Source organism: Rhinolophus hipposideros (assembly GCF_964194185.1).
Source record: "Rhinolophus hipposideros genome assembly, chromosome: 4".
In the NCBI taxonomy this organism is placed as follows: Eukaryota; Metazoa; Chordata; class Mammalia; order Chiroptera; family Rhinolophidae; genus Rhinolophus; species Rhinolophus hipposideros.
The window spans coordinates 19104897-19118884 of record NC_138050.1 but is presented as its reverse complement, the minus strand read 5'-3'; the positions used below and the strand labels follow the sequence as shown (position 1 = coordinate 19118884).

At 35.6% G+C, this 13988-nt stretch overlaps 1 protein-coding gene across 4 annotated transcripts in view; it reads left to right on the top strand.

Moving 5' to 3' along the window:
- Nucleotides 1–13988, top strand: part of KPNA3 (karyopherin subunit alpha 3) — a 101567-nt gene that overhangs the window by 39509 nt on the left and 48070 nt on the right. For all 4 annotated transcript variants that reach the window (XM_081045920.1, XM_081045923.1, XM_081045922.1 and 1 more), the window contains one exon: nucleotides 12288–12332. In XM_081045920.1, coding sequence (XP_080902046.1) covers nucleotides 12288–12332 — 45 coding nt within the window. The remainder of the gene's footprint in view (nucleotides 1–12287; nucleotides 12333–13988) is intronic.

Here is a 13988-nt window from a genome sequence, read left to right as displayed (position 1 = left end):
TGGTATCATTTAACAATGTTTATCTGTCCTGTATTTTCTGTAAATTCCTCGTTGAATCTGGAGGTGTTTTGTTTTTATCAGATTTAGATTATTTTGGGTAGAGGGGACAAGAGTGCATCCCATGTGATGGTTTTCTCTCTCAGTAAGTAGTGTCTCTTTCTGCAATGTTGACAATCATTGAGGAACATTGCCTAAATCTCTTATTCACTAGGAGTTATAAAATGGTGATATTCTAATTCTATCATTCCTTCTTTATTGGCTGGAATACTATTTTAAAGAGAAAGTTCCCCTCATTTTTTAATTGGGTAGTTTACCCCCATTATAAGAATTGTTTAGGTAAAGGCAAAATGAGTGCTTGATTCTCTACATTTATCAGTTTTCAGAATAATGAGATGGTTCATTAGCACCTTCCAATGATGACGAATTTTCATTTTTTCATATTCTGAATTCATTCTGAATCATATGTACATTTCGGTTCATTGTAGTTATTATTCTTATTGATACTCTTAATTGTATCATGACCAATTGGAGCCCCTGCAAGTTGGCTCCTAGGTATTTCTGACAGATTGAGGAATTTTTAAAAAGATATTTTGCATATAATTGATATTTATATTGATATTTCTGATTCAAAATCAACACTGCAGTGTTTTGCTAAACCTCTTCAATCATACATCTGTATCTCCTTGTTCCAGGCTGAAATTCTTGGTTTTCTCTGACATTGGGAATGATAGAATTTCAATATTACATTATTACTCATTTCCTTTATGCCGGATAAACAACAATCTCAATATTACAACTAGTAATTGGATTACTGAAAACAGGTTAGAGTTTTCTTTGTACTTCTCTTGTCTTTAGTGTTGAATGGAGATACACAGTCAAATTATTTTGAAAAGTGACATGGAATAGTGTTATTTGACCACCAACTAGGTATGCATTTAGGTTCATTAGTTTTTCTTTTTCTTTTTTTCTTTTCTTTTTTTTTTACTTTTTAGGGATTGCTATTCTTTTAAAGTTTAATTTTGTCATATACTTTATTCATTTACATATGGTTCTAAAGTCAGTTATAGTTTTTTTGAGCTCTTACCCTACTTCCCTCCTATTCCTGTGTACTTACGTTTAAAATAGTTCTGTGTGATTTTTTTTTTTTAGTATATTTTTGGTATTTTGGAAAGTTATTTTTGTTAACAGTGGTTAGCTTTATTTAGTACCCTCTCTTTAGTTATATTGATTCCCTATTATGTGCATCATTGAAATTGGTTGTGACCTCTTCTTTCCATTCCCCTCAGCATCTGATGTGAAGTATACCCTTTCTTTTCAGTTTTTAAAAATTGGCCTTTATTTTGAAATAATTGTAGATTCACATGCAATTGTAAAACATAATACAGAGAGATCCTATATACCCTTTACCCGGTTTCTCCCAGTGGTAACATCTTGAACCACTATGGTTAAATATTGATATTTGTACGGTCAAGATATAAAACATTTACATCACCACAAGGATCTCTCATGTTGCCATTTTGTAGCCATGCTCGCTTTCTCCCACCCGTACCCCTCCTCAACCCCTGGCAGCCACTAATAGCTTATTCTCTTTCTATAATTTTGTTATTAATAGTTCAAGAATGATGTATAAATGGAATCATATGGTATGTAACCTTTGGGGAGTGGTGTTTTGTTTTTTTCCTCATAATCCCCTGGCAATTCACCCAAGTTGCTGCTTGTGTCAGTAGTTCATTCCTTTTTATTGGTGGATAATGTTCCATAGTGTGGATGTATCACATAGTGGGGATGTATCGCCGTTTGTTTAAGCTGTGAAGGATACATGGGTTGTTTCCAGGTTTGGGCTATTGTGAATAAAGCGGCTATAAACATTTGTGTACAGGTTTCTTGTGAACATAAGTTTTCATTTCTCTGGGATAAATGTCCAGAATTACAGTTATTCAGTCCTATGGGCTCTCATATTTAGTTTTTTAAGAAAGTGTTTTCCAGATGGCTGTACCATTTTACAATCCCACCAGCAATGCATGAATTTCTCCATATCCTCATCACCATTTGGTGTTGTCACAGTTATTTGTTTTAGCTGTTGTGATACATGTGTAGTACTATCTCATTGTGGTTTTCATTTGCATTTTCCTAATGGCTAATGACATTAAACATGTTTGTTGTGCTTCTTTGCCATCTGTAAATCCTCTTTGATGAAATGTCTTTTCATTTTTTTTGCCCTGTTTATTCTGTGGAGCCCTGAGTGTTCTTTATGTGTTCTAGATACTAGTCCTTTATTGGATATGTTTTGCACATATTTTTTCTGTCTTTAGCTTGTCTTTTCATCCTCTTCACATGGAAGCTTTCGGCAAAAACTTTTAATTTTGATGAGGTCCAATTGACCAGTTATTCCTTTTACGGATCATGCTTTTAGGGTCAACTCTAAGAACTCTTTGCCTAGCTAGCTCCAGATCCCAAAGATACTTTTCTTTTTCTTTTTTCTAAAAGTTTTATTGTTTTACACTTAAACGTGATCCATTTTGTCTTAATTTTTGTGCAAGTTATGACACTTAAGTTGAAGTTCATAACTTATCAGTGTCTACCTGTTACGGCAGCATTTGTTGAAAAATCTCTTTCCTCAATTGAATTGCTTTCCCACCTTTGTCAAAAATCAGTTGAGCATATTTGTGTAGGTCTATTTTGGGTTCTCTAGTCTGTCCCATTGATCATTGTATATGTCTCTCCGCCAGTATCACACAGTGTTTATTGCTATAGCTATATAATAAATCGATATTGGGTAGAATAGACTGATTTCTCCTACTTTACTATTATTTTTAAAAATTGTCTTAGTTATTCTAATGACTGTGTCTGTGTAAATTTTAGAATAATCTTTTCTGTACAAAAAACATTGCTGGGAAAAAAAATATTGCTGGGTTTTTTAGAGGACTTGGGTTAAACCTATTTATCATTGTGGGAAGAATTGACATCTTTACCAAGTTGAGTCTACCAATCTACGAACACAGTATGTCTCCATTTTTTTAGATCTTTGAATTCCTTCATCAGTACTGTGTAGTTTTCAACATCTGTGTCCTGTACAGATATTTTTATCTTTATACCTATATATTTTTTGAGATTATAAATGGCATTGATTGTATTTTTAATTTCAGTACCCATATGTTCATTGCTAGTAGACATACAATTGATTTTTGTGTTTTTATCTTGTATCCTGTGACCTTGTTGAATTTATTAAATCTACCTTATAAATCACTAGATTTTTTTTTTTTTTTTTTTTTTTGGCCTGATGTTCAGAGGTGTGTCTCTCTCTTTCTTTTTGGAAATTCACGAGTTTTACTTATATATCTCAGTATTCATTTTTTTGGATTGATTTCCCAGGTGCTTGGTGTACTCGTTTCATTTCAAGTCTTCTAATTTCAGGATTTTTTTCTTGAATTATGGATTTTAAAATTTATATTTTAATATTGCTCTGTTTTATTGCTTTGGTTTTCTTCTTTGAGGACTCCGTATTACATGAATTTAGGATCTTTATTGTGGCTTTCATTCGAATTTTCATCTTCATTTATTTTTTAAAATTTATTGGTTAATAATAAGTTTCAAGTATACAGTTCTACAGTACATCATCTGTATATTGCATTATGTGTTCACCACACAAAATGTAGTCTCCTTCCATCACCGTATATTTGACCCCTTTTATCCTCTTCATCCTCCATCCCCCTTCCCCTCTGGTAACCACTATACTGTTGTATCGATGAGTTTATTGGTTTTGTTTGTTACTTTCTGTTTTATATCCCACATATGAGTGAAATAATATGGTTCTTGTCCTTTTCCGTCTAATTTTGCTTAGCATGATACTCTCACGATCCATCCATGTTGTCGCAAATGGCACTATTTCATCCTTTTTAATGGCGGAGTAGTATTCTATTGTGTATATGTACCACATCTTTATTCAGTTACCCATCAAAGGACACTTAGGTTGTTTCCATGTCTTGGCTATTGTGAAAACACTGAAATGAACATAGGGATATGCATATCTTTACGAATACATGTTTTCAAGTTTTTTCAGGTAGACACCAGAAGAGGAATTGCTGGGTCATATGGTAGCTCTATTCTTAATTTTTTGAGGAACCTCCATACTGTTTTTCAGAATGGCTGTACCAATTTACATTCCCACCAGCAGTGTATGAGGTTCCTTTTTCTCCACATCCTTTTCCACAGTTATTATTTGACTTAGTGACAGTAGGCATTCTAGTCGGTGTAAGGTGGTTTTTCACTCTTTTGATTTGCCATTCCCTCATAGATAGTGAAGTTGAGCATCTTTTCATATAACTGTTGGCCATTTGTATGTTTTCTTGGGAAAAGTGTCCGTTCTTGTCCTCCATCGATTTTTTAATTGGATGTTTTTGTTATTATTGAGTTGTATTAGTTCTTTATATACCTTAAATATTAGCCTCTTATTGGAGGTATCATTTGCAAATATCATCTATTCCATTGATTACTTTTTTGTTTTCTTGATGGTTTCTTTTGCTGTGCAGAAGCTTTTTAATTTGATGTAGTCCCATTCATTTATTTTTGCTTTTACTTCCCTTGTCTTTTGGGATCGAGTTCAGAAAAAACCCTCTAAGACCAAGGTCCGTAAGTTTAGTACCTTTATTTTCTTGCATGTTTTATTGTTTAGGTCTTTTTTTAGGTCTGTTTTAAGTCTTTTAGTCATTTTGAGTTAATTTCTATGTATGGTGTCAGATAGTAGTCTAGTTTTATTCTTTTGCATGTGGCTTTCCAATTTTCCCAGCACCATTCACTGAAGAGGCTTTTCTTTTTCATTGTGTTTTTAGCTCCTTTGTCGAAAATTAGTTGCCCATATACATGTGACTCTCAATTCTGTTCCAGTTGTCTGTGTCTATTTTTCTGTCAATACCATATAGTTTTGGTTATTGTAGCTTTGTAGTATAAAGTCAGGAAGTATGATATCTCTGGCTTTGTTCTTTTTTCTCTGGATTACTTTGGCTGTTTGGGGTCTTTTGTGATTCCATACCAATTTGATGATCTTTTTGTTCAGTTTTTGTTTTTGAAAAATACCATTGGGGTTTTTGATGGGGATTGCCTTAAACCTGTGTCTTGCTTTAGCCAACATTGCCATTTTAACTATATTGATTCTTTCAGTTCATGAACACGAAATATCTTTGCCCTTGTCTTCAATGTGTTTTAGCAATGTCTTGTAGTGTTTTAATTTCCTTCGTTAAGTTTATTCCTAGGTATGTCATCCTTTTTGTTGCAATTGCAAGTAGAATTATTTCCTTCGTTTTTTTTCCTGATTACCCATTCTTAGGGTATAGAAATGCAACAGATTTTTGTACATTGATTTTATATCCTGCAACTTTATTTGTTTATTATTTCTAATAGTGTTTTTGGTGGAGTCTTTAGAGTTTTCTTTATATAGAATCACGACATATGCAAAAAGTGACAATTTTACTTTTTTATTCCTAGTTTGGATGCCTTTCTTTTTCTTGCCTGATTGTCCTGGCTAGGACTTCCAGTACTGTTTTGAATAACAATGATTTGGGTGGGCATACTTGTCTTGTTCCTGATCTTAGAGGAAAAGCTTTTAGCTCTTCACCTTTGAGTGTAATGTTAGCTGAGGGTTTGTCATATATGGCCTTTATTATGTTGAGGTACTTTCCTTCTGTATCCATTTTATTGTGTTTTAATCATAAACGGATGTTGTACCTTGTCAAATACTTTTCTGAATCTATTGATGTGATCACGTGATTTTTTTTCTTACATTTTGTTAATGTGGTGTATCATTGGTTTGCATATATCAAATTATCCTTGCATCCCTGGAATGAACTCCACTTGATTGTGATGTATTGCCTTTTAAATGTATTGTTTTATTTTATTTGCTTTGTTTTGTTTAGGGTTTTTGCATCTTTGTTCATCAGCGATATTAGACTGTTATTTTGTGTTGTCCTTGCCAGGTATCAGGGTAATGTTGGCCTCATAAAATTAGTTAGGAAGTATTCCCTGTTCAATTTTGTGGGAAATTTTGAGAACAGGTATTAAACCTTCTTTGAATGTTTGGGAGAATTCACTACTGAAGCCATGTGGTCCTGGACTTCTGTTTTTTGGGAGGTTTTTGTTGACTGTTTCAATTTCTTTACTGTTGATTGGTCTATTTAGGTTTTCCAGTTCTTCATGGTTCAGTCTAGGAAGGTTATATGTTTCTAAGAATTATTAATTTTTTTCTAGGTTACCAAATTTAGTAGCATACAGCTTTTCATAGTACTCTTGTATAATCCTTTGTATATCTGTGGTCTCCCTTGTAACTTCACTTTCATTTCTGATTTTATTTATTTGTCTTTTTTCCTTTTTTCCTTAGTCTAGACAGAGTTTTGTCAACTTTATCTTTTCAAAGAACCAACTCTTTGCTCCATTAATTTTTTTTTTAGTCTATTTGTTCTTTGTTTTGTTTAATTCTGCTCTCATTTTTATTCCCTTCTACCGACTTTGGGCTTTGTTCTACTTTTTCTAGTTCTTTAAGTTGAAATGTCAAATGTTAAGTTGTTTATTTGAGATTTTTCTTTTTTCTTGAGGTAGTTCTGTAATGCTATAAACTTTCTTTTAGTACTGCTTTTGCTGCATCCCAAGTTTTGGTATGTCATTGTCATTCTCATTTATCCCTATATAGCTTTTGGTCTCTTCTTTTATTTCTTCTTTGATCCAGTAGTTGTTCAGTAGCATGTTGTTTCATCTCCACATATTTGTGGTTTTTCCAGCTTTCTCTTACAGAGTGCTTTCATTTTTTATAACTCACAATTCTCTTCTTCCACCTAAGTCATTTCTAAATTTCTGTCTTTAAGATCACTAAATTTTTCTTCTATCTGGTTGACTTTATTCCTTAACCTCTCTGATTCATTCTTCATGTCATTTATTGAGTTTTTCAGTTCCTGAATTTCTGTTTGGTTGTTTTTTACAGTTTCAATCTCTTTAGTAAAGTACTCCTTTTGTTTGTTGATTTTATTCTTGAGCTCATTGAAGTGCCTTTCTGAGTTTTCTTGTATTTTATTGAAGTTTTTTTTCAGAACTGCAACCTTGAATTCTCTGTCATTTAAATCACAATCTTCCATATCTTTGAGTTTATTTTCTGGAGGTTTAAAAAATTTCTTTCTGAACTACTTTGTTATCTTGGTTATTCGTGGTATTTGATGGGTTATTTCTCTGCCTGGATATTTGAAGGACTGAAATCTCTTTTTAGTACTTGTTGCTTTTAAACATTTAGCAAGTTGATAAGTCAAGGGCTTTCTTTTATTTTTCATTAGGTGGTGTTGTAGCACAAGCTTTTGTTTTCTCTTATCTGCACTTTCAGGATCACTGAGGGGCGGTGTTGCCTCACCTGTAGAAAATGCCCCATATTCCCGGAGGTGCGTGTCCCCTCTGTGACCAGGTTATCTTAGTCTCAGGGGCACCACCTCTGTGGTGCTGTGTGGTGGGTGATGGGCTCCAGTCATGTGAATTCCTGGTGTTGCTTTTCTACAACCAGAAGCCACCGGCTGCCTCTCCGTAGTTCCACTTCTATGGTGGGGGGGCGGGGGCAGGCAAGTACTGAGTCTGCAGCTTTGTTTTTTCCACTGTGTTTAGCCACGGGTACAGTTCACTCTGGCTGGGATGTTGTTTCTGCCCCTTTATGGCCTGCCCCCACTGCAGCTGAGGGGTGAGGTGGAGTGGGGAGGTTTCCACGTCTACACGTCTACAGCTTTTTTCCCCCTGGTGATGGCAGCTGCTTGACTGCAGCTACAACCCGTTGCACTGCCTCTTTACCCCTGTCCCGGAGCTCAGCTTCAATGTGTACTGCCACTAAAGCCAGAATGCTTCCTCTTTCCCTCTGGTCTCCTGTGTGGCTTTGCAATCAGACCCTCCACTGTTACCACATTCACTGAGACTGTGGCAAGCCCAGTCTGCACCTGCAGCTCCCATCTTTGTCCTTCCCCGGTCCTGCCTTCCCTGCTCACCCCATTAACACCCCCCACCTTCAGATGTCTCTGCATGGATCTCAGAAGTGTTTGTGTGTTGTTATAGTTGTCCAGTTTGTATCTTTAAGGGGACAGACAAGAGGTTTTCTCACTACACCATGATGTGGAAGCCAGTGTACCATCATTTCTTTTTGATTAAAAATTTATTTTGTTGTACGTTCTCTATATCTTAAGTATTATATGTTGTGTATTGGATCTTATGGTTGTTCTTGGTTAGGTATTTTTTCATATATATATATATAATTTTGAATTCTTTCCTGATTTGTAGCACCTTATTTCTGAGTTTTTCTAATTCCAATTTATAATGTTCTTTCACGTTTTCTATCCTTTTCTGGAATACAGTTTTTACCTGTTTTGGCATTTTTGTAGGTGTTTGACATCAACTTTCTACTCTTCATTATCCCATTTCTTATAGCATGGGATTTCACCCAAGTCCTTTTCTGTTCATTTAATAATAGGTTTTCCTAAGCTTTTCCAAGCAAGGGATGGGTTGAGACTCCCTTCTTCTATCGTTTTTTACAAAGTGATAAAAGAAAATATGGCTTCCTATTTTTCTGAGATCTGGCTCTGTCTCACTAACCCACTTCTATCTGGACCCTCTCTTGTCTTTGCTCCAAGTATGCCTGTCTTACTTGGTATTCTTCTCCCAGAAGTTTCTTTTCTGTTTAGGGCTTTCTCCAGGAAGGGAAACTTTAGCCCCTAGTTTTGAGTCTAGCCTTATCATACCTTACACTGTTGGCATGTGCAAAAGGTCCCTTCCATTTGCAGCTTTTCTCAAGTAACCTTTCTGAACTCTTTCATGGTTTTGAGTTTACCTGTCATCAAGTCCTTGAATTGCCCTATTGTTTCTGCCTTTCTGTTTTCTTCTGCATACATGCTGATACCATGTGAATCTACAGTTGGTGATTTAACCAGACCCTGCTTGTATTTGAGAATTCATGGGTTACCTTGTCACCCAGTTTTATAGATTTTGTCCATGGAATTTTGGTTTCACTGTCCTGGTCATTTGGACGGGGGATTCCAGATTTAAAAAATGAGAAGTTTTATTCAAGATAACATGGGTTTGCATTTAAAAAGAACACTGACTGCATTGTGGAAAATTGATTCAGTGCATAGAAGGAGATTAGGTAGGAGGCTTACTGTAGTGATCCAGGTGAGGTGATGGTAGCTTGATCTAGGATAGTGGCAGCCGAGCTAGAAAGTTCGAATCCTATTTTGGTGGCTTATTGGTTGTCAAAGAATGAGAGAGTAAGTAGACATGGATGATCTCCCAGGGTTAGGGTTTTGTAACTGTTTGGATGGTTGTATTGTTTCCTAATACGTATTGGGAGTACTTCTGGAAGAGTAGGTAGTATTTTGTGGGGCAGTGGATGTTTTTGGGCTGGACCAGGTATGATATTTGTAAGCACACTGAATATGAGGCCTTGTAACAATCTTTCCTCTACTCCTAAACACAGATGCATGTGTGTACATACACACACACACACACACAAACACACACACACACTTCAACCTTCAGGGAGCTTTTTCTTAACCATGTCTTCTTCCGATATAGAACTTCATTTACTTTTTTATCTTAACATTTAACACGTTTATATTACTGCTTATTATTACCTTCTTTTCTATTAGACCAGTTGTTGGCAAACTTTTTCCTAAAAGTCCAGATGGTAAATATGTTAGACTTTGGGAATCAAGAGACAAAAATAAGGTTATTAATGAGATACGTATTGTTATTTATAATATAATCATTTAAAATGTAAAAACCATTCCTGTCAGGCCCTACAAAAGCCACCCATCAGATTCGGTCTATGGGCTGCAGTTTGCCGACCACAGTCCTAGATTGTAAATTCTATGCTTGTCTCCTCGATGCGGGCATTTTGCCTGATACATTTTAGGTGAATTTAATAATTTTTTCTAGAGTGAATAAATATTGTACTTACAGATTTGGAGCTCAAGTGAGAGGGCTGAACTAAAGATACGTCTTTGGGAGGGGTCATCAAAAAGTGATTTAAGACATGACAGTAGATGAGATCACTTGGGAAGAATGTAAGGGAGGAGCCTAACGGGGAGCCTTTTGCTCAGTCACACAGAGCAGAATAAGTCATGACCAACTCAGTGGTCCTTGTGTCGTACGTAGTAGTCAGTACCTGCTGCTGACTGACCAAGGCCACTCGCCATGTGTGCTCGTACGGTGCTTTTGGGTGAATAGGAGATCTTTAACTATTAGAGATAGGTGTGGGTAATAGAAGATTTTTCCTAAGAATTTTTACTACCAGTGAGTTACAATAAAACAAGCCATTGTTAAAATTCTACCTACACAAACATGTATTAGTTAGAAAGCAGTCACAAGCTTGTTCTAGGAGTTTCACCCTTTCAGACACTAGATTACCACGTTGCAATAAAACTTCAACCATACATAGTTACCACAAAGATGTGATAGGATTAGGTGACAGCATTCTCCAAGTGGGGATGGGACACACAAATCAAAGGGGGAGGGCCTAAACGCAAACGCTTCGCTGAAGGTAGATTGCAGGGCTTGCCAGATTCTGAAACCGCAAACATATAAGAATCAAGGCACCCATACAGTATTTCCCGTCAGTCCATGTATCTTGAACAATTCTAGTTCATCAATAAAAAATTATTTTCAACACCCCTTATACTAATTAACAAACCAGTATCTAAATTCAGATGTTGATATTCCAAGCACTTACTAACTAACTGGGAACTAACTCCTGATATGGGTTCTTCAAATGTTAACTAACCCACTCTGAAGTTCGGATTCCTCATTTAGGGTACGTCAGAAGGTAACTCACCACCTTTACCCATGCTGAAATATTTTACTGTGAATTACAGAATACCAGTAACTTGATTATATTTTGTAGGGGATGTGCTATCTGGATATTCTTTCTGTTATGTACCATCTTACAATCATAAATCATAAATAATCATAAGTTAGCTATTCATACAGGCAAATTTTAACAATGGTGCAGTTTGTAAAGACAGCTCACAGAGTTATCAGATAACACTTCATTAATATTGGCATTTGAAGATTGCTAAACATTTATTGCCATTTTATATTAAATATAGATTAAAGGCTTTGTCTTTCTACTGTTGAACCCTGTTAGTGATAATAGTTTTATCGGTGTATCATTCCATCACATTAAATGAATGCTACTAATTTGGATTTTGTTTGGCAGTTTTATTTACATTTAATATATGTCTATAAGCATAAGCTTATATCTAGATTAATATTCCAATATAGTTAACAAACTTTAAAATTTTGTTTCCATGGATTTTTTTCCCTAAAAAGGAATTAATTTATCACTACAGTTTAAAAAAATTTGACAGAGCTACCATAACAAAAAATTTTTAAATAAAATAGCATACTGAATGTGGATGTGTATTAAAAATAATGTACTGACCATTAACCTTTATGTCACTTTGATTCCGAAAATGTAAGAATTTTATCATATATGCAATAAAATGATCCATCATATCAATACATCACGGGGAGAGGGGATATCTGATCCATGCAATAATTCCTGATTGAGACATGCCTGATAGAGACTCAATAAACTTAGAAGGATACTTCTTTACCTTTTGATACAAAGTATCTCCCCAAACTTTTTATTTTAATTTTCATGTGATTTTACGGCCATGACATTAGGTTGTTTACTTCTTTAAAAATATGAATCATTTGTTATGTGTGATAGAATTCATGGGTTGCAAACATCAAAAACCAGTTCTTCTGATTTAAGCAAAACCATAATTTACTGGGAAAATGTGGGCTAGTTCACAGAATGAGTAGAGATACCGGACACCTGGAAATAGAGCAAGTTCAACATACAGGCATTATTCACTGCCTGGTCCTGTGCCGCCCTCTTTTTATTTTTCTTTCCACTTCACTCACAATTCAGTTATGAGGGAGAGAGTTGTATTCTCTTAATTTGAGTCTCGTGCTAGGAGAGGTGATACTTTAAGAGGCAGTTCCATCAAGACTGTACACAAGGGAGAGTATAGCGTTCCCCAAGGAAGTCTGGGTGCAGTTAGGAAAGGAGAATGGATCTTAGGCAGCCAAGCCCCACCTTCTGCTCTCCACAAAAGTAGAATAGATACGAGTTTTGGCTTTTTAACCTCCTATAGTTTATTATTTAAAGTCTCAAACTAATCAATCTTTAATAAATTAACTTGAAAATTTTTTTAATTTTAAATTTATATACTAGCAGTATCAATATTTAAATAAGTGACTTTTATTTTTCTTTTTAGACAATGCGAAGACACAGAAATGAAGTGACAGTTGAACTGCGAAAGGTAAGGGTGATTTGCATTTAATGAAAATTAGGAGATTTTCATGATGTTAAAATTTTGTATGACTTGAATAATGAAAATACTGTAACAAATTAGTGGTCATCCCTAAAACCATACAGCATAAAAATATATTAAATAGTTTATAACATATAAGTAGTTTATTTATATACTTACAATAGCTTCCATTTATTGAGGTACTAAGTACTGTGTAAAGTACTTGACCACCATCATAGAAATTGTTCACAACGTCTGGTTGAAGTTAGATACTCTTTCGTTTTTTTTCTTAATATTTTTTTTCTGTGGGCTGTATGCTGGACAGGATTCCTCTACCTTCCTCATGTAGTTGTACATACCTGCTAAAGATATTTTAGAAAAGTAAATAAAAGAATAATCTTACCAATATTTTACCAATTAAATGCAACTGCTGTTAAAATTTATTGTGTTTTTTCCATTATTTTTGGAGGAGTTTAGAGTTACTTTCATCAGATTTTGTTTTCATGCACGCACATTTTATTTGAAGCACATATTTTAATAGCCAATCAAGAAAATCACATAATTGGGGCCGGCCCGGTGGCTCAGGCAGTTAGAATTCCATGCTCCTAACTCCGAAGGCTGCCGGTTCGATTCCCACATGGGCCAGTGGGCTCTCAACCACAAGGTTGCCAGTTCAATTCCTCGAGTCCCGCAAGGGATTTTGGGCTCCGCCTCCTGCAACTAAGATTAAACAGGGCTGAGCTGCCTTCCAGATGGCTCGGTTGGAGCACCGAGCTCTCAACCACAAGGTTGCCAGTTCGATTCCTGGACTCCCGCAAGGGATGGTGGGCTCCACCCCTTGTAACTAAGATTGAACACGGCACCTTGAGCTGAGCTGCCGCTGAGCTCCTTCCTGGATGGCTCAGTTGGTTGGAGCACGTCCTCACAACCACAAGGTTGCCGGTTTGACCGCAAGGGATGGTGGGCTGTGCCCCCCTGCAACTAGCAACAGCAACTGGACCTGAAGCTGAGCTGTGTCCTCCACAACTAAGACTGAAAGGACAACAACTTGAAGCTGAACGGCACCCTCCACGGCTCGGATTGAAAGGACAACCACTTGACTTGGAAAAAAGTCCTGGAAGTACACACTGTTCCCCAATAAAGTCCTGTTCCCCTTCCCCAATAAAATCTTTAAAAAAAAAAAAAGAAAAAAAGAAAATCACATAATTATCTCTACATGCATGTACATTTTTAAAAATAAAATTGAAACTTATTTTCAAATCTTTGTTTTCGTCTAAGATTAGATCTTTTTCTTGATCTAATTCACTCCCAAGACTCATATTAAATTACCATTTTGAAACTTCAGTTTTAGAGAGAAGGAAGGTCTTGATTCTGAGAGTACACACTTTTCTCAGTGAGTCACTATACTTAAATCGATCTGTGCATTTACTTATTTAATAAGTATTTATATAATACCCACTTTGTGTCAGAATTTATGCCCATTAATGATGTTATACTCATTGGTATAGTATGGTTCCTGAAATCCATTCTCCTGTACCCGTTTTCCATCCCACTTTTAATCAAATTTGAAAACATATTTGCTAATTCCAGTTGTTCTGCCAACTTCTTTTTCATAGATACTTACAGATTAATAACAGTGATTTGGCAAGCATATTTTCAAGTTTT